At 39.3% G+C, this 21,760-nt stretch overlaps 1 protein-coding gene across 5 annotated transcripts in view; it reads left to right on the top strand.

The window, feature by feature from the left end:
* The window catches only part of AIG1 (androgen induced 1), a 285,599-nt gene that overhangs the window by 215,741 nt on the left and 48,098 nt on the right, over window positions 1–21,760 (top strand). For 4 of the 5 annotated variants that reach the window (XR_004299977.1, XR_004299976.1, XM_032407762.1 and 1 more), the window contains exon 5: window positions 16,760–16,923. Coding sequence is in view for 3 of the 5 variants with exons in the window: in XM_032407762.1 (XP_032263653.1) it covers window positions 16,760–16,923 (164 nt within the window). In the remaining 2 variants the exon portion in view is untranslated. Of the gene's footprint in view, window positions 1–15,105; window positions 15,309–16,759; window positions 16,924–21,760 lie in introns of those variants that run through there. The other variant, XM_032407765.1, reaches the window with a different exon arrangement.

The following is a 21,760-nucleotide window of genomic DNA, read 5'->3' as shown; positions in this document are numbered from 1 at the left end:
AAACAGGTCTTCAAGTCCAAGAGGCACAGAGAACTCTCCTCAAAATCAACAAAAATAGATCAACACCTAACATATTATAGTGAAACTTGCCAATTACAAAGATAAAGAGAAAATCCTGAAAGCAGCTTGAGAAAAGAGGTCCTTAACCTACAAGGGTAGATACATAAGGCTGGCAGCAGACCTGTCCACAGAAACCTGCAGGCCAAAAAGGACTGGCATGATATAGTCAACATGCTAAATGGAAAAAAGTATGCAGCCAAGAAAACCTTATCCAGCAAGGCTGTCATTCAGAATAGGAGGAGAGATAAAGAGTTTCCAAGACAAACAAAAACTAAAGGAATTCATGAACACTAAACCAGCTCTGCAAGAAATATTAAAGGGAACATGTGAGCAGAGAGAGAGAGACCAAAAGTAACAAAGAACAGACAATATCTACAGGAACAGCGACTTTACAAGTAATACAATAGCATTAAATTCATATCTTTCAATAATTACTCTGAATGTAAATGGACTAAATGCTCCAATCAAAAGATATAGGATATCAGAATGGATTAAAAAAAAAGAAGACCCATCAATATGCTGCTTACAAGAGACTCATTTTAGACCCAAAGACACCCCTAGATTGAAAGTGAGGGGGTAGAGAACAATTTATCATGCTAATGGACATAAAAGAAAGCTGGAGTAGCCAGCATTATAACAGACAAAGTAGATTTTAAATGAAAGACTATAATAAGAGATGAAGAAGGACACTATATCATAATGAAGAAGTATTATTCAACAAGAAGATCTAACAATTGTAAATATTTATGCCCATAATTTGGGAGCAGCTAAATATAAAAATCAATTAATAATAAAATTAAAGAAACTCATTGATAATAATACAATAAGAGGGAAATTTAACACCCCACTCACAGCAATGGACAGACCATCTAAGCAGAAGATCAAGGAAACAAGGGCTTTGAATGATACACTGGACCAGATGGACTTAACAGATATATTCAGAACATTTCATCCTAAAGTAACAGAATACACATTCTTTTAGTGTACATATAGAACATTCTCCAGAGTAGATGACATACTGGGTCACAAATCAGGCCTCAACTGGTACAAAAAGATTGAGATCATACCATGCATATTTTCAGACCACAATGCTATGAAACTTGAAGTCAACCATAAGGAAAAATTTAGAAGGACCACAAATACATGGAGGTTAAAGAACATCCTACTAAAGAATGAATGGGTCAATCAGGAAATTAAAGAAGAATTTAAAAATACATGGAAGCAAATGAAAATGAAAACACAACAGTTCAAAACCTTTGGGATGCAGCAAAGGCAGTCCTAAGAGGGAAGTATAAAGCAATACAGGCCTTCCTCAAGAAGCAAGAAAAGTCTCAAATATGCAATGTTACCTTACATCTAAAAGAGCTGGAAAATAAGAGCAAACAAAGCCTAAACCCAGCAGGAGAAGGGAAATAATAAAGATTAGAGCAGAAATCAATAATATAGAAATTAAAAAAAAAAAAAAACAGTAGAAGAGATCACTAGGAGCTGGTTTTTTGAAAGAATTAACAAAATTGATAAACCCCTAGTCAGACTTATCAAAAAGAAAAGAGAGAGGACCCAAATAAATAAAATCATGAATGAAAGAGGAGAGATCACAACCAACACCACAGAAATACAAACAATTATAAGAGAATATTATGGGTGATTATATGCAACAAATTAGGCAATGTGAAGAAGTGGATAAATTCCTAGAAACATAAAAACTACAAAAACTGAAACAGGAAGAAATAGAAAACCTGAACAGACCCATAACCAGCAAAGAAATTGAATCAGTAATCAAAAATCTTCCAACGAAGAATAATCCAAGGCCACGTGTCTTCCCAGGGGAATTCTACCAAACATTTAAAGAAGAATTAATACCTATTCTTCTGAAACTGTTCCAAAAAAATGGAAATGGAAGGAAAACTTCCAAACTCATTCTGAGGCCAGCAAAAACATTTGGATTTTGATCCCAAAACCAGACAAAGACCCCACTAAAAAGGAGAATTAAGGACCAATATCCCTGATAAACCTGGAAGCAAAAATCTCACCAAGATACTAGCTAATAGGATCCAACAGTACTTTAAAAGGATTATTCACAACAACGTGGGATTTATTCCTGGGCTTCAGGGGTGGTTCAACATCCACAAATCAATCAACTGATACACCACATTAATAAAAGAAAGGATAAGAACCATATGATCCTCTCAATAGGTGCAAAAAAAGCATTTGACACAATACAGCATCCTTTCTTGATAAAAACCCTCCACCATGTAGGGATAGAGGGAATATACCTTAACATCATAAAACCATATGGCTTTTTATCAATGTATAAAAAAAATTATTCACCAAGACCAAGTGGAATTTTTTCTAGGTATGCAAAGCCAGTCAACATTCAAAAATCAATTAGTATAATCGACCACATCAATAGGCTGAAGAGGAAAAATAATATGACCATATTAATAGATGCAGAAAAGTAATTTGACAAAGTCCAACACCCATTCATGATTTTTAAAAAAAGAAAACTTGGGGCACTTGGGTGGCTCAGTCAGTTAAGTGTCTGCCTTTGGCTGAGGTCATGATCCCAGGATTCTGGGATCAAGCCCCACATCGGGCTCCTTGCTCAGCGGGGAGCCTGCTTCTCCCTCTCCTTCTGCTCCCTCTCCTCTCACGCATGCTTTCTTTCTCCCAAATAAATAAATAAAATCTTAAAAAAAAAAAAAGAAGACTCAGCAAAGTATGAATAGAGAAGAACTTCCTCAAATTAGTAAAGAACATCTATTAAAAAAAACTATAGCTAACATCATACTTAATGGTAAAAAACTGGATGCTTTATCCTTAAGACTGAGAACAAAGCAAGGATGTCCTCTATCACCATTGGTATTCAATATCATATGGGAAGTCCTAGCCATTGCAATAAGACCAAGAAAGAAAAGTAAAAGTTATATACAGATTAAGAGGAAAGAATAAAACTATCTTTGTTCACAGATCACACGATTATCTATGTAGACAATTCCAAAGAATTAACAAAAAAAACACCTCCTGGACTAATTAGTCACTGGATACAGGTTCATATACAAAAATGAATTGATTTCTTACATATGAGCAATGGACAAGTAGTACCTGAATGGAAAACAGTACCATTTACAATACCACAAAAAAATGAAATACTTAGATATAAATCTAACAAATGTGTACAAGATATATATGCAAAAACTATAGAACTCTGATGAAAGAAATAAGATGTAAATAAGTGGAGAGAGAGTCTATCTATATTCATGGATTGAGAAACCCAATATTGTTAAGATGTTAATTCCCACCAGCTTTATCTACAGATTCAGCACAAGTCCAATCAAAATCCCAGCAAGTTATTTTGTGGATCTTAACAAACCAATTCTAAAGTTTATGTTGAAAGGCAAAGGACACAGAACAGCCAACTCAATGTTGAAGAAAAAGAAAATTGGAGAACTGATACTATCTGACATCAAGACTTACTATAAAGCTACAGTAATCAAGATGATGTGGTCCTGGCGAAAGAATAGGCACAAAGGTCAATAGAACAGAATAAAGAGCCCAGAAATGGATCCACATAAACATAGTCTACTGATATTTGACAAAGGAGGAAAGGCAATTCAATGAATAAAGGATAACTTTTCAAAAATGGTACTGGAACAATTGAAAGTCCATATGAAAAAACAGTCAGTCTGGATACAAACCTTACACTTTTCACAAAAATTAACTCAAAATGTGTCATAACCCTGTCAAGCTCAATGCTATAAACTTCCAGAAGAAAACAAGGAATTTGGGTTTGATGGAGTTTTTAGATACAAACTAAAAGCATAATAAAAGTAAATACAAAAAACTGATTTAGCCCACCCAAATATAATCTTAATATATTTGGTGGATAAAAGATAAGAAAAAAGGAGAGGAGGAGTTGTAAGATGGCTGAACCCATATCTTTCATGCTAGGAATCAGAAGATACTATCTAAAGTTGATAAATCAAGAATATTGGCAATATATAGCTATTTTTAAGAAATATAGATATTAAAGCTAAAGAAACTGCTGAAATTGTTGAATATGGCTTCCTCTGGGGATCTGGACAGGGTATAGGAAAGAGACTAAGGGCTACCCAGAGTTGGCTATGGCAGTGATTTTCTGCCTTTTAATATAAACTTTCTAGAGCTTTTGATGTTTTAATTTTGATAAAAATTAAAATGAAGTTGAAAAATGAACACTACAACTCAGCTTGAAAAAATAATAATAGCTGACCCTCCCACCCCTCCCTTGCACTAGTGAGGGCATAATACTACGGTGTCATCTAATGTCTGTATTTCTGTTATACAGGAAACCCTGTCACAAGGGCAGGATCACATCTACTTTACATACTGCTATATTTATGTGTCTGACACATTCCAGACACTGGTTCATATTTATTGAATGAAAAAAGAAACATTTAACAATTATGGAAGAAGCACACAGAGGACAGATGTGACAAATAATACAGAGATGGCCTTACCACAGTTTGAGACTGGGCACTGGCCCAAAGCAAGAGCTCAAGAGATGTCTAGAAATTTACTATTTATTAAAGAAGGTTGGCAATTAGAAAGAGAGAGAGAGATTGGTAGTTCCAGAAAGTGGCAGGATCAAGGAAGATGTAATCATGGCAGGGATAACGAGAACACTGCAGTCCTAAAAATAAGAATCTACTAGAGGGAGAAGCACAAAATGTGCTGGAGAGACACTAGAGATCATTTCTGTAAAATATGGAAAATTATGATTTTCCAATGTGGGATTTAGGGTGTTCCTCTTCCCCTTCCAGAGCTAGCAGTTTAAGTGCATGGGTTTCTCACTACCACAGCCAACTCTGATGATTGCTCAGGTCGTAAGAGTCCCTTGCTGACCACACTCCCCACCTCTTTCTAGAAAGAACACATGTTTCCTACAATGTTCAATGTGTTAACTTGATGTTTGGCATCTATATACTTTAAGAAGGTCCAAATGATTGAAGTGAAGCAAAATCAGTCATGAATTTTATTAAGGGAAATTTGAATTGAGTTCTCTGAGGAAACATCACCATAAGACCAGGTAGGCTGTAGAAAGCAGGACTCAAAGGAAGCAAATAATTTGAAACCAGTTTTTAGACATGTGCTAGGAAATGTGTTGGGAGAAAATATTGTGAAGTAGATTATTGGCCTGCCTGTGTGGATAAATTACTCTGATATTTGTGATTTAGAATCAGGAAGAAAACACATTTCCTTATTACCTCATTACAGGAATTCATTCTGGGAGGCATGCTCAATTTGCCTTTTCTCCAAGGATGGGTGGAGGGACTTGTAACCTTGAAAATATCTTTGTCTGTGAGAAGTAGAGAAAAAGTATATATTTCTGCATAAGGAGAAGCAATGGGAAGATTTTATTTGTTTTGTTTGCTTGCTTTTTATCTAACCTAAGTTGACTGTGCTAATAACTGCACGTTATCTGATGAGTATATCTCTAAGATAGGCAGTATTCTTTATACCCCTTTAGCAGAGAGAAACTGAGGCTTCTAAAGTTAAATAATATTCAAGGTGACCTAACCACTATGTGGATAAGCTGGAAGTAGATCCAAAGTATGGATGGTACAGCTACTAGACAGGACCAGCTCCATAATTTGTGGGGCACAGTGCAAAATAAAAATTTGGAGCCCCTGGTTCAAAAATGATTAAGAATTTTAAGATAGCGAAGCAGAGCATTAAACCAAATGTAGGGCCCTTCTGAGCCCAGGGCCACATGTGACTGCATAAGGTGCACACTCATAAAGCTGGCCTCATGTCTAGCTACCTCCCATGTATGTCAATTTGGGCTAGCTCCAATGAGAAAATTGGGAAGACACTGATAAATTGTAAATTATGATTATACCTTAAAAGATTAACTTGAAGAATACTCTACTAAACCCACAGTAAATGAAGAGTTACATAATTATATCTGTAACTTCTAAAATTATCTCTGTAACTGAGCTAAAGGATATTTCAACACTGCTTCAGATGGGATCCCTCCATGCAGTATTTGCCTATGAATTGATGCATTAATTCTCTAGCACTACTGTACACATCACCATAGAGAACTTTTTGAGACCTGTTTCCAGAGCCATGTTCCCACCTAGGCAGATATCTTTTGTCATATTCCCTGGGGCCCACGGCCGTTACAGTGGGAACGTTGGCAGCCCTCTGCACCATGATCTCCTCAATGGCATGCCTTTACATCCCTACTGCTGCTTACTGCACCTGGCACACAGAAGGGATTCAAGAAGTGTTTGTTGAATAAATGAATGAGTACACAAACTCCAGAAAACTCCAGCAGAATTCTAGATTCTCAAAAATGTAGCAAAAACCAATCTCCTTGCAATCAATAGTCAGGAGATGGTCCAAGGGGCCTTTATATTGCCCTAAATTGAGACAATTAGATCTAAAAAGAGGGCCACTTCTAAAGTCAGCATTTTGAACCAAAAGTTAAAACTGCCCTTGGGAAGTCCTTCAGAAGCATCAGGTTGGAAGTACCATGCGAGACACACAGAGCTGATGCAATGCACATTCCTTATCTTGCCCCACCCTGGGGCACATGCTCACTGCCTGCCAAGCAGCATAGTGAATTTCAGTAGGCTAAAGGCACATATGATGTGACTCTTTCTTAAGAGGTAAGTCAATGCCTTTTCTGAAGGAAGTCTTTATTACTTTATCCTTGCAGTGGTTTTCTCCCCTCTCGGGAAGTTGTAAAATCTGACCCTTGAGTTTTATAAGAGACTCAATCTTGTGTTAAAACTTCACCGAAACTGATTTATCTTACATTTTGCAACATTTCTATATCTGACACATTTTCCATAACTTTTATAGTCAGTGGGGAAAAAAAGAAAAAATTTACACAGAGATTTCATACTTGGATCACTTTTTGATTCTGAGCACATTAAAAGCTGTCCAGAACCCTGTTCCCATCCATCACTTCCTATTCTTCAGAGCTCTGGAGGAGGCCAGCCTATAGGCTGAGAGCCAGACTGCTGAGATGTGTATTCCTGCTTCTCCACTTACTGAACCTCTCAGGGCTTCAGTGTCCTCGTCTGCAAAATGGTAATAATATAACACCTTCCCCAAAGAGTCGCTCATGTAGAACATTTAGTACAGTGACTGTCATTGAGAATTCAATGACGTTAGCCATTAGCTGTTATTGCATGAGTCTGTGTCCTATGTGTCTTCTGAGCAATAGCCCAGCTGTTGAATAGCCTAGCTCCTTATCTAAATGTGAATAACAAAAGAAAATTTTAAATCCTTTTAAAAATAAACTAATCTTAAGAATTGGAAGATCATCAGTGGTAAGATAGGTAGGTACATGTGTCTATCCAGGATAAATAAGGGTGACAACGGCAGAAAAGGGAAAATGATATGTCTTCCTCCCTACATCTCCTCAAGGGCTCCAGTGATCACTACAACTCATGATTTATGTGATGGGATGAAATTTGGCTAGGTGGCATAAGAGCTACTGAGTTTAACAAGGGCAATTTTTCTTTACTATTTGTCATGTGTACCCAGTCAAAATCCAAAAGAGATTTGAATGAGACACATACCACTTGGCATCTGAAAATTTTCTTGCTTCTACTCTATAGTAGGAAAGTCAGTTTTCTAATTATTCTCAATTCTCAAATATACTGTGCTACTAGATGTTGTCTACTCTATCCTTTTCCCATTTGTCCCCTGCCTGCAAGACACTATACTTCTCTGTCCTCCTTCCCTGTCAATAGCTCTTTTTTTTTTTTTTTTTTTTTGGTCTGCTTCTTAGCCTCATTCTCCTCAAACTACCCCTTAGCTCTTGATCTTTTCCGGGTCTCTCTCATGGACCCCTCATGCGTTATACTCTACCTGGGTGATCTCAATTTGTTCTGATGGCTCCAACCACCATCTTTTGGCCAATGAACCCTATATCTGTATTGCCACATCAGTCCTTTCTCTACAGTCCAAACCCATGTAATTGCCTTCAGGAAACCTCCCCTTGGATCTCTTACAGACACTGCAAGCTCAACATGTCCAAACTGAACTCGTCATCCCCTCAAACGGGCTCCCTTATGGCATTCCCTATCTCAGGAAATGGCAGCACTCTCCACCCAGTTAATCAAGCCAGGAATCTATGATTCATCCTTAACTCATCTCAGTTCCCTCACTGCCTAAATCCAATCAATCACCAAGTTCTCTTAATTCTATTTTCTAAATCAGTTTCTTTCAAATTTATTTTACTGTCAGTGAAAGAAACATCTCTTGCATCATGCCAGCATGTATGTGCATGCACACACACACACACACAAAAGTGAAACACAAGTTTCACAAAGCAATTTTTATCATCATTTTATGCAAAGTTTTCTGATATTTTCTATTGTGTTTTCTGCTGGTGTTGCTTTTTAAAATGCTAGTAACCAATGGATTACTGGCAAATGTTTAACAACCAGCTCTTCTGGAAGTGAAGAAGGGGGAGTCTGATGTGTAGCATTTGAGTCTTTGATGTAAATACACCCACCATGGGTGAATTTAAGCTACCAACCAAAGAGCTTGCAAACATCCCAAAGATCCAACAATCAGCTCTCTTGACCATCTCCAGCATGCCACTGCTTATGACCTACAGTTTGATAGATGCTGGTCTAAATATTTCTTAAATCTACCCACTAATTTTCATTCCCAGTGCTACCATTCCAATCTTAGCTACCACCATTTCTGATATAATTGGTTTCCAGGTCAACTGATCTGTTTCACATTTATTTAAAGCTGTTCAAAGACTTCCTGTTGTCCACAGGAGAATACAGTCTATAATTCTTACCATGACTTAAAAAGCCGCCTACAGTTTGGCGTCTGCCTGCCCCCCCCCCCATACCCTCTCTCCATTGATCTAAATCTCAAAAAAATGTTTTCTTCTTGAACATCTGGGAGCTCTCCCTTGTTTTCAGGTCTTTGGACATGATATTCTACTTGGCTAGAAATTCTTGCCTCCCATCTCTGTTCAGCTAACTCTTACTTCTCCTTCCTATCACAGCTTAAATGCTACTTATTCATTCTTTCATTCATTCTCCTACTATGTGGCAGATAAACTAAATGCTGGTGATACCATGAGAAGTAAAAATAGGGGCGTCTGGGTGTCTCAGTTGGTTAAGCATCTGGCTCTTGATTTTGGTTCAGGTCACAGTCTCAGGGTTGTGAAATCAAGCCCCACATCAGGCTCCACACTGAGCATGGAGCCTGCTTAAGATTCTCTCTCTCTGGGGCGCCTGGGTGGCTCAGTCGTTAAGTGTCTGCCTTCGGCTCAGGTCATGATCCCAGGGTCCTGGGTTTGAGCCCTGCATCAGGCTCCCTGCTTGGCAGAAAGCCTGCTTCTTCCTCTCCCACTCCCCCTGCTTGTGTTCCCTCTCTCACTGTGTCTCTCTCTGTCAAATAAATAAAATCTTTAAAAAAAAAAAAAAAAGATTCTCTCTCTCCCTCTGCCCCTCCTTGACCTCCCTCTCTAAAAAGTAAAAATAAAAATTAAAAAAGGAAGTAAAAACAGCCCCTCACCTCACAGAATTTAGATACTCTAGTACTCTAGATGAGAAGAAAACATATTCAACTAAAGATATTATTCAAATTTAAATGCTAATAAAAGAAGAGCTTAAAAAATAGATTCATGGCTCTATGAGAACTTATAAAATCTGACCTAACTTAGTAGATCAAGGAAAATTTTCCTAAGTGATGACTGGTAAGTTATAATAGTTGAGCTAAGATATAAAAGAGAAATATAACCTAATGAGTCTAAGGGATGGGAAACTAACAGCATAGGCAGAAAGAGGAACATGTAAAAATCTCACATGGCAGGAAGGAATATGGTAAAATCAAGGAACCAAATGAAAGCCAGTGTAACAAGAGCCAGATATGAGGGGCACCTGAGTGGTTCAGTTGTTAAGCGTCTGCCTTTGGCTCAGGTCATGATCCCAGGGTCCTGGGATCAAGCCCCGCATCGGGCTCCTTGCTCCACAGGAACCCTATTCTCCCTCTCCAACTCGCCCTGCTTGTGTTCCCTCTCTCGCTGTTTCTCTCTCTGTCAAAAAAATAAATAAAATCTTAAAAAAAAAAAAAAGAGCCAGGTATGAGAGGGAGTATGAGACAGATAGAAGCCACTCTATGATAAACACTCTAAACTTTGTTAAAAATGTAGGTCTTTGGGGCACCTGGGTGGCTCAGTTGGTTAAGCGTCCAGACTCTTGATCTCAGCTCAGATCTTGATCTCAGGGTTGTGATCTCAGGGTCACTTAAAAAAAAATTAAGTCTTTAACAAAAAAGGAATGAGAGGCCATTGACATGTTTGAAGCAGGGATATAATGTGTTTAGATTTCTGCTTCGAAAAAATTACTCTGGCAGTTGTAAGGATGAATCAGAAGGAGACATTAGTAGATGTGGAGACAACTAGAAACTATTACAGTACTCCAAACAGAGATGATGATAACACAAATTAAGATGCTGCTGATGGAGATGGGGGGGGAAAAATCAACATATTGGAGAGATGTGTGAGATAACCTTGACAGGACAGGATAATGGATTGAATATTTGTGATGCAAGAGAGAGGAGTAGCAAAGATGACTCCCAGATTTGAGCTGCAAAACTGAATGACTGGTAATACCATGCACAGAGATAAGGAATACCAGAGGAGGACCAGGTTTGAGGGAGAAGAGCATAACTTTGGCTGTAGATATATGGATTTTGAGGTATATTTAATGTGTTTTAAGGACTGTTTGATAAACTTCTCTGAAACAGAGGAGAGGTCTGGACTAGAACATAGATTTGTGAAATATCTAGGTATAGGTTATAGACATGAACCAGTGAACAGAAATGAACTCATTACCTGAGAATGCACGATATGAGAAGAAGGCTTAAAAACCAAACCCTAAAGAAATCCAACATTTAATGGTGGGTAGTGGAGGGTGAACTTACAAAAAGAACCAAGAAGTGTGGCCAAAGAGGTAGGAGGAAAACCAGGAGAAATTGACATCAAAGAGCTGCTTTGTTTTGGTGAAGTATCAAGACAAGAAGCCAGACTGTTGTGGGAGGAATGATTGCAAAGTATAGATACAGAGTCAATATAGTATATAGATACACTATGTCAAGGGACACCTGGGTGGCTCAGTCAGTTAAGCACCTGCCTTCAGCTCAGGTCATGATCCCAGGGTCCTGGGATCGAGTCCCACATTGGGCTCCTTGCTCAGCAGGAAGCCTGCTTCTCTCTCTGCCTGCAGCTCCCCCTGCTTGTGCTCTTTCTCTCTCTCTCTCTCTGACAAATAAATAAATAAAATCTTAAAAAAAAAAGCTATCTGTGTCACATAGCACTTAGATAGGAGGCATTAGTAAATGTCATTTTTTAAATTGCACATTCAAGTGAATTATGGAGGTATATTTAATAAAATAGACAATCCCAAAAGTCTCATGACACTAGAACATCTGCATATTTTTTGTGTGTTCACACATGCACACACACACACACACACACATTATTAATTTTTTAAGCTAAAATTAAAATTGGTGTCATTACCTTAAAAATAAGCCATTTGGGCACTAAGACAGGAAGGCTTTAGAACAAGATAGAAATGGAAATCAACCAAGAACTGGGAACTCTCCACAGATAGATGAGCAAGGCCATGAGTCATTTTTGTGCAGGAAATTGAGCCTTGATTGTATCAAGGAAACAAATGGCGAAAGCACAACTTGTTAGGACAAGTGAGTGCATCATTCACACCAATCCAGTGAAACCCACATAACAGGACTTCTATATCTGGGATGTAGTCAAGAACACTTTTTTAAAAAGAAAAACTTCACTCCATTTTTGGAGACTATATTAAATTCCTCATTTAGGGAAGCAAGTCCATGCAGCAGAAACGAAATCAGTTGTTCACTGCTTTCCCAGCTTTGCTATTTTTTTAGGCAAGTTCTTTAGTCCAGTCTCAGCTCCGTTATCTATGAAATGGGGATAATCATACCTCATAGGGTGGTTGAATAAGGTGAAGGGGATTACATATGCTAGTAAAGCACCATACTCAGAATACCTATCCACCTCCTTCCCCTGAGAATTTTACATTTCCACTGTTTTATTGGAACACAACCACACTCTTTTGTCTACATATTATCTACAGCTACTTTTGCACTAAATGGCAAAGTTGACAGTTATGACAGAGATTGTATGGCCTACAAAACTGAGAATATTTACTATCTGGTTCTCTACTGAAAAGGGCATAAGGATTGGGGAAGAGGATGGGGTTGAGGCTTTTTTTTTAATTTTTTAAGTTATTGGCAAAGTGCCTGTCATATAGTAAAGGCTTAATAAACAGATGCTATTGTTTTTTATACTTCTTTATTCAGTTATTAGTTCAAAAAACAATTATTGAGCACAACCTGTGTGCCAGACACTGCTCCAAGGGCCACAGAATCTAGCTATGAACCTAACAGATAAAAATGCCTGTGCTTGTGGGACACACAATAAACAGATTAGTAAAAAATAAATACAGTATATTAACTGGCTGGGGAGAAAAAATAAAGGGATGGAGAATAGGAATTTGCAGGATAAAGTTGCAACTTTTAGATGCAGTGGCCTGGGAAGACCTAATTGAGAAGGTGTCATTTAAGCAAAATCCCGAAGGACACAAGGGAGCGCTGGGAATATTGTAGGGGAGATGGGGGTAAGGAGAAATGTTCCCGGCACGGAAACAAATATAGAGTGTTCAGTGTTCTTAAGGAAGGTCAAAGAGTCAATGTGGCTGGAGTGGATGAGCAAGAGGGAGAAGAGGAGAAGAAAAGTAAGAAAAGTGCCCAGCAAGCCTAGATAGAGCCTTGAAGAACCACCGGGGGTCTCTGGCCTCTTACCCTAACCAGAGGGGAAGCAAGAGTTTTGAACAAAATAGTGGCACGACCTGATTTCCATTTAATCCAGATCAGTCTGGCTGCTCTAATGAGAATAGCCTGTTGATGAGGCTGTGGCAAATGTAAAAGCAAAGCCACAGGAAGCTCTTGCAGGGGTTCCAGTGAGAGGTGATGATGGTTTGAACCCAGATAGTAGTGGTGGCAGTGGTGACAAATAGATGTCTTGGGTATATTTGGAAAATAGAGCCAATGGGATCTAAGGATGGATTGAATGTGAGTTGTGAGTAAAGGAAAGTCAAGATGACTCCACATCTTCTGCCCCAGGCTACCGCTGCAGTAACATAGTGACCACTGGTGTGAGAAGGGAAAGGTGTGGAGATGCATGTTCGCTGTTAGATGGGAGGAGAGGGGAGAGTCATGCAGGAATTAGGATGCAGGGATGATGATGACATCATGGAAGTGTCAGGTTGGAGATGCATCCTCCCATGGGACACATGCAGTGGGCACCAGGGTATAGAACTCTGGAGATCAGGAAGAGGTCAAGACTGGAGATATAAATTTAAGAGCCATCTATAGATAGATGGGATGTGGTTGTGGTTGTTATATCTATTCAGTAGTATGAGATGGTTGCATACAAACCAACAGTGCATCACAAACAATGCCAGAGGAGTAGAGGCCTGCATTAGAGACCTTACCAAAAGGTCTCTACCAGAAACAAGTAGAAAGCCAGGAACAGGTAGAAAAAAATATAACTAGCATTCATAATTTGAATGGCTCCTAATTTGCCTAACTGAGGAAACAGTTGTACAGTGAGTCAGATTATAATTTTTAAGTTGATTTGCAAAATTAGTTATAGCTTTATGGTATTACATTTTGGAGATATTGCCTATTATCTCAATGGAAATTAATAAGCCACTTGATGAGCACACAATACTCCTTACACTAGTGAAGAAAAGATTAGGAAGATAAAACTGCCTCTAATTTATGGACAAACAGAATATGATGCCTCAGAATCCCACAGGATGGTTCTAACAATTTAATTTCTGCTGATTCTCACAAATCCTTCAGCCTTTTTAAGAAAAGAAAAATCTCAACTAGCTCTGCTTCCTCTTTTGGTAAAAAGCTCTTAGTTTGAACAGTTATTCAGGCTGACCCAGATGGACCTAATGAGCATCTCTTCCCACTAAGACAGCATTTTCCACCTTTCTTTCATTACTGAGCCCTCCACCAAGGAAACTTTTTAGGTATTTTTTTTCCTAACCTCCAACCCATAAAAATGTTTTATTGTGGTAATATATACATAACATATTTATCATTTTAACCCTTTGTAAGTGTACAACTCAGTGTCATGAAATACATTCACAGTGTTATATAACCATCACCACTATCTTTATCCAAAATATTTTCCTTATCCCCAACATAAACTCTATACTCGTTATACCTTAACTCCCTATTCCCCACTCCCGCCAGCCCCTGGTAACTTCTATTAGACTTTCCATCTCTATGAATTTGCCTATTCTAGTATCTCATTTGGTGGAATCATACAATATTTGTCTTTCTGTGTCTGGCTTATTTCACTTAATACAATGTTTTCAATCCGTCCATGTTGCAGCATGTATCAAAATTTCATTCCTCTTCATGGCTGAATCATATTCCATTGTATGAATCGACCAGTTTTGTGTATCCATTAATCCTAGATGGACACTTGGGTTGTTTCCACCTTTTGGGTTATTGTGACTAATGCTGCTATGAACATCGGTGTACAAATATCTGTTTGTGTTCCTGTCTTCAATTCTTTTGGCTGTATACCTAGGCATGAAATTGCTGGGCCTGTGAAATTTTAAAAACAGATAAACTGTGTATCTGCTTATGTTCTTTGTATATATGCATCTGTGCTTTACACATAAGAAGAGTAAGATTTCTTCAGAAATCTTCAGAACCAATTTTCACCTCCTTGAGCAGGAGTGATATCAGCCTCACTGAGACTGCAAGCTCTAAGGGAAAGACCCCCAGGTTTCCTGCCTTGATGAGGTAAATATGTAGGTAACAGATATGTAGACAAACTGCTTAACAAAAATTGAAGCCATGGATTACCAGGAAGATGACCCCAAAACACATAAGTATAAAAAGTAATCTTTATTCCCCATGCAATAATGTTATTTGTATTTTCATTAGTCTTCAACATTGACAAGAGTTGATAAAGTGATGAACCCAAGAAGGTGTTGGAAAATTGCTCTTAGAAGTTGTGTCAGGACCAATCAATGAAGCAAATATTCTAACTAAACTTCTGGAAACAGTGGAGATCATTGATGTTGTATCCCCACTGAGCCTAAAATATCTCCTGAACACAAACAGAACAATTACAAGCAAGTATTTTTTTATTTGAATTCAATTAGCCAACATATAGTACATCATTAGTTTCTGATGTAGAGTTCAATGATTCATCAGTTGCGTATAATACCCAATGCTCATCACATCACATGCCTTCCCTAATGCCCATCACCCAGTTACCCCATCCCCCACCCACTTCCCCTTCTGCAACCCTGAGTTTGTTTCCCAGAGTCAAGAGTCCCTCATGGCTTGTCTCCCTCTCTGATTTCTTCCCATTCAGTTTTCTTTCCCTTCCCCTATGAGCCTCTGTGCTATTTCTTATTTTCCACATGAGTGAAACCACATGGTAATTATCTTTCTCTGATTGACTTATTTCGCTCAGCATAATACCTTCCAGTTCCATCCACATCGATGTAAATGGTAAGTATTCATCCTTTCTGAAGGCTGAGTAATATTCTGTTGTATGTGTGAAATAGAGAAAAAAAAGAAAAGAGACAAATATAGGATCCAAAGATCTAGGTGGTGGGAAGACAGGTATTGGTGAGGTTACAGGATGGCTCCATGAGCAGGTACACACTGCGGTCTACACTGAGTACACTGCTGAGTACGCACTGTTATCCAATTGGACGGCAGTATGGCAAGATGCCTGGCACATACTCACCTAGATTTAATTACAGTGTGCTTGCCTGATGCTATATTGTTTCCGTATGCAAGCAAGAAATTAAGATTGTGTAACAGTATTGAGAAAAACAACAGATTCAAATACCTGATCAGAACCCATCAAGTGTCAGGAAAAACAAGGAGAAGCCAAAGAACTGCCAGATTGGAGGAGACTAAGAAGATGTGACCACCAGGGATCCTGTTGGATCTTGAACCAGAAAAGGGGTATTAATGGGGAAACGGAAATTCTGAATAAAGTCTGCAGTCCAGTTAGTAGTGTTGTACCAATGTTAGTGGCACCTTACTAATTGTAATTGTACTGGGATTATGAAAGATGTTAACATTCAGGGGTGCTGAGGTGAAGGGCTTACCAGAACTCTGTACCACATTTGCAACTCTTCTGTGAGTCTAAATTATCTTAGAATAAAAAGTAAAAGAAAACAGGGGCGCCTGGGTGGTTCAGTCAGTTAAGTGTCTGACTCTTAATTTCCACTCAGGTCATGATCTCAGGGTCGTGAGATCAAGCCCCACATGGGGCTCTGTGCTCTGGGCGGAGTCTGCTTGAGATTCTCTCCCTCTGCCCCTCCCCCCTGCACACGAGTGTGTGCACACATCCTCTCTCTCAGATAAATAACTAAATCTTAAAGAAAGTAAAAGAAAACAAACAAACAACAATAACAAAATTTCTGGTAGCTCCTGGGTGTCAGAAGCAAACTTGTGACTGGCATTGCTGAAGAACGGTTGGAATGGGGGGGGGTCTATATTCACAGTAGCAGGAGCTTTGAAATCTGACATGAGAAGAACTCCTGTCTTTGTCTCCTTTCCAATTGTATTGCAGGGTATGTTGGGTGCATCATGTAACTGGGATGTGGGTGTACCCTTTCCTGGAACACATTGGCTCAGGAGCCAGAATCGTCTTCTTTGGGTCTACAACCATCTTAATGAACTTTTTGTACCTGCTGGGAGAAGTTCTGAACAGCTATATCTGGGATACACAGAGAAGTAAGTATTGTTTAAGGGAGCATAGAACAGGGGAATTGCTGTTTAGAAGAGTGTGTGCAGGGCCCAAAGGAAAATTCCATCATAGCACAGGATCACTTAGGCAGAGTTTCATTTTTGTAACTACCCAGTGTTAATTTAAGGGCTGCTGGCATTACCTGAAAGGTTCATTCCTCACTTTGTCTGACTAGCTAGCAAAACATCCAAATCTAAGGGAAAAGAAGCATGTCTATAAAATTTGATAGGGAGAAATGTAGTGTTAACAACAACAACAACAAAATTTAAGAAGTTCACTCTAATCAGCAAAATACTGCCTTAGCTAAAGGGACCCCCCCAATAAATAGATAAGTTATTAAATGTAACCAAACAGTCCCATCAAAAACCACCCAGACCTCCACTTCTTACATCATCCTTTGTGTGAGTGCAGTAGCTTCAGAGAGGTCTCCCCACTTTTCTGCTAGAACTCCAAGCCGCGTGGAATGCCGGTAGCCACTGTGATTCACAAGTGACTGTCATATTCAAGGACTGAAGGTGGCAAAGAGACATGGGCAATAAAGGGTGATACTTCATTGCTGCCAAACTCTCTTAACCTATGATTTGATTTCTCTTTTGTCTCCGTTTATGGCAGAGCCTCCATCTTGGCAAGGCCCGTAATCTTACCCAAGCTGTGCACACCCTATCCAAATTGTATGTCAGATAGCAGAAAAATGGGAAGGTGGAAAAAACAACAGCACAGTATATAGCCGTTTGAGTCCTGCATGAAAGTATATCCAAAGGCAAGATGGTCCGGGAATTTTAGAGAGCTCTGGGCATCGCCAATATAATCACGACATTCTAGACATCACCCGTAAATGATCTCTGTTCCACAAACGTGGAACGCCCTACTTTGTGTCAGACACAGTGCCAGGAACTTGATCTAATTAGACAAATAAAACGCAGTCATTGCAAGGTTCCTGGATTGGACTTTTTTGTGTGTGGATCTTCTAAGATTGTGTGTGCCGAGGTGTTGGCCCATGGTAAATGGCCCAGAGGAATTTGAGGATTTCTTTTCTCAGCAGCTGGCTTGATTCTAATAAGTGGTCTATTAGAAAAAGTCTCAAAAGTTTTTATTCAGTTCAGGCCACAACTTGGAAAACCAGAAATTAATCTTTTAATATTTCCTTCTCTGTCCAATGGGAATAGGAATCTTTATTAGTTAACTCATTATTTAGCTAACTTACAAAAATATTTTAAGAGCAAAATGTTAACTTTTCTCAGCTTCTTGGGGGAAAGGCCATATTTAAATTTAGGCTAATATGTTTAATATTTGTTATTCAGGAAGTATTTAAGACTCTTTCCCCTTGATTAGCTTGATTCCAATGGTCATTTCGCCATTGTTCTACTACTTCAAAGAGAAGATGGCCTGAAAACCAAGAGAGAGAAAAATCCAGTGTGGATTCATAGAATACTGCTCTTTAGCAGCTTTGAGTGAGAAGTTAAAATGAATACTGAAACTAAGGGTTTTTTAAATGATCTGTTCAACTTAATTTGTGCCACTCTCTTACATAAGGTTGACTAACATTTCATAACTCATTTTAGGTATGGAGATTAATTTTATCTACATGGGACCATCTAGTTAATTTCACAGAAGCAGATGTTTCATGTCAAGTAGGCACATTTTGCTTTTCATTTATGAGAAGGATTGCAAACTGATGGCCTCCTCCAAATTTGACCTGCCAAGTGGCTTGTTAGACCTACATAGTGGGATTTTTGTTTTTGAAACAATATTTAAAAATTGGGAGATTACACAAACGGGCCAGATTCATCAATTTATCAAATACTTTAGGATCTGGCAATCCCAAGCTCACTATTCTCTTCTGGCAACAATGGATTGGAACTGAGAATCAGTTGCTCCCTTGAGATGACTCCCTAAGTGTTCCTAGTTCTCACCTGGTCACTTTGCTCCATCACATTAGCTGCCTGCTTCTGTAGGGAGTTAAATTTGAAACTGCTGATTAAAAGCAGTTTGTACTGTGTGTGTGTGTGTGTGTGTGTGTGTGTGTGCACAGTGAATTGAATACAATCAAGTACAGTATTACAATCCTGAGTACATTTACTATACCCTAAACAAAATCCCCCAAGAAGCAGGGATACCACACTGAGCACCCTTCCTTCTATCCAAAATGATTTTTAATGATTCCGCTTCCTCCACTTGGTTAGGTTATACTGACTTCAACTTTGAGATAAAATCACATTATTACAGAATCTTAGAATTGAAAAGGATATTAGAAACCATCTAAGCTGGCCCTTTCTTTTTACTAAACAGCAGCTGAGCCGGGAAATCCTAGGTGACCTACCAAAATGGTGGTTGCAAAGCCAATACCTTCTGGGTAATGTTCAATCCAGTGTGACTTCTAGTGAGCCATCAGGTTGTCACCACTGGAAACCCAGGCACATGAGAGGTTAGAAACTTCACTAAGATCCATGGACCTAGTTTATAAGATAACAAAATAGACCAACCTGATATGAACTATGAACAAAAAGCCCTTAAAGTAGGGTAAATTAATAGTTAGGCATTTGCTCTTTTTAAAGGAAAATAACTCACGGTGGCTTTGTGACTGTTGTATTGGTTTGTTAGGGCTGCTACAGCAAAATACCACGGGCTGGGGGGCTTAAACAATCAAAATGTAGTGTCTCGTGGTTCTGGAGGCCAGAAGACCAGGATTAAGGTATTGGCAGGATTGGTTCCTGAGGACTGTGAGGGAAGGCTCTGTTCCAGGCCTCTCTCCTTGGCTTGTAGATGGCTGTCTTCATGTTCACATGGCATTTGTCCCTATTTGTGAGGCTGTCTCCAAAAGTCTCCTTTTTATAAAGACAACAGTCATATTTGATTAGGGTCCACCCTGATAACTTCATTTTAACTTGGTAAAGACCCTGTCTCCAAATATAATCACATTCTGAGGAGAGACACAGTTCCATCCATAACATTCTGTTTCATTCATGTCCTTCATTCATGCAAAATACAACCCAACAGCCCCAAAAGTCTTTCCAACATCAACTCTTAGGTCCAAAATCTCATCTTAAATATCATCTAAATCAGGTATGGTTAAGACTTGGAGGATTATGCATCTTGAAACACAATCGCTTTCCAGTTGTGAACCTGTGAAGCCATACAGAAAGTTACCTGCTTCCAAAACACAATGGTGGGACAGGCATAGAATACACATATCCTTTCCAAAAAGGAGAAATCACAGGGTTTGAAAAGGGGGCTACAGTTCTCAACCAAGTCTGAAACATAGCAGGGCAAATTCTATTAGATTTAAAGGCTTAAGAATGATCCTCTTTGGCTAAATGCTCCATCCTCAGGGCTCACCAGAAGGTGGGTGTGGCCCTGCCCCTGGGTGGCAGTCTTACCCCCTGGAGGAAGGTAGCCCCTGAACCACCTTAGGAGTCATTCTTCCTTCATTTCATGCTGTCTCTGTCCCTTTCAGTCCAGGCTAGCAGTGTTTCTGCTGGTACTAAATTCCCAAAAAACCTTATTGGCTTCCCATGCAATTCACAGGGGCCCAAATCATCATACAAGAAGGTCCCCCACCGATCTTTTCTGGTTTCTGCTGAAATGGTTAATTGGATCCATGAATGACATGCCTAATCTCTTTAGCACATGGTTGTCCAGCCACACCGTTGGCCTTCTCTCACATTCTGAGGTTCTGAGGTTAGGACTTCAACATATGAATTTGGGGGCATAGTGCAGGGGGGCACAAAATTCAACCTATAACTGCTGAAATATTTCTGCACTTAATCTAAGAATTTATTCCAATTCCAGTGTGTCTAACTGGGGTCACCAATCTTATTACAGTAAAACTTTATACGACCAGAAATGAAAGTATCCAAAAGTGAAAGGTTGGGGTGAGGACAGGGAAAGCAAGCAAAAGAGAAAGGAGTTTGGAGCCAAGCCTATATGACAGAAACCTTCTCCCCCAGCTGCCCATCCAGCTCATGTCCCACACAGGCCTACCCAGGCCTGCAGTGTTCCAGCGCTGCCCTCTGGTTGAGCCCTTCTCCCTGCCTGGGGGAATCACATGAGACTAACTCTCTCAGGATCAATCAACTCTTCCTCTATGTTCGCAAAAGCACATCCTGCCTCAGCTTTGTGACAGGTTTCTTTCTTCTATGTGTGGAAATTTTACCTCTGGTTCTTCCAAATATTATTTACAGCTGTCTAATTTTTTCCCTCTACCTCAAAGCTGCCAAACTAAAGTAGGTGGGGAGCCATTTTTCCTGTCTGGGTCAATGAACACCCCCTGTTCTCCACCCCCGCTTTTGAAGATTCCACTATTGCTGCCAAGTCAACCCATCTGCAGGAGAACACTTAGGAGGAAACAGACTTTAAAGAAAAGCAAGCAGTTATTAGTTCCTGAGAGCTTCTCCACAGGAGAGGGAACATGGGACAAAGTTGGGTCCCAAGTCATGTGTGCTGTTTGAACAGAATCCTTGTTGTGTTTGTCTGCCTTTGCCTGGTTACCAACAACTAAGGCATCTCCTGGCCTTCTCCCCCTTAACCCTATTCCTCCTCCCTTCAGATGTCCTTAATCCTCAATCTGAAGTTTTCCTTAATATGATTTCTGAGAAGTACTTTGGAAAAAGTGTTACAGATCTCTGCCAGTTCCTTAGTCATGAAAACCAAACGTGAAAGAATGTCTAAGGATACCTGTTTGGAGCATGTTAGCCGCATTCCACCACTACTACCCTGATCCCACAAAACAGATACTGGGAGTTGGGACCTGGGGGAAAGGGAGTCCTTCTTAATATAAACCCTATGATGATGACCTTCTGGGATTAGGTTTTAAATTTTTTTTAT

Source organism: Phoca vitulina, unplaced genomic scaffold, assembly GCF_004348235.1.
Source record: "Phoca vitulina isolate PV1807 unplaced genomic scaffold, GSC_HSeal_1.0 scaffold9, whole genome shotgun sequence".
Classification (NCBI taxonomy): Eukaryota; Metazoa; Chordata; class Mammalia; order Carnivora; family Phocidae; genus Phoca; species Phoca vitulina.
The sequence above is the reverse complement of the archived record's forward strand: the minus strand, read 5'-3'. Positions and strand labels throughout refer to the sequence as shown.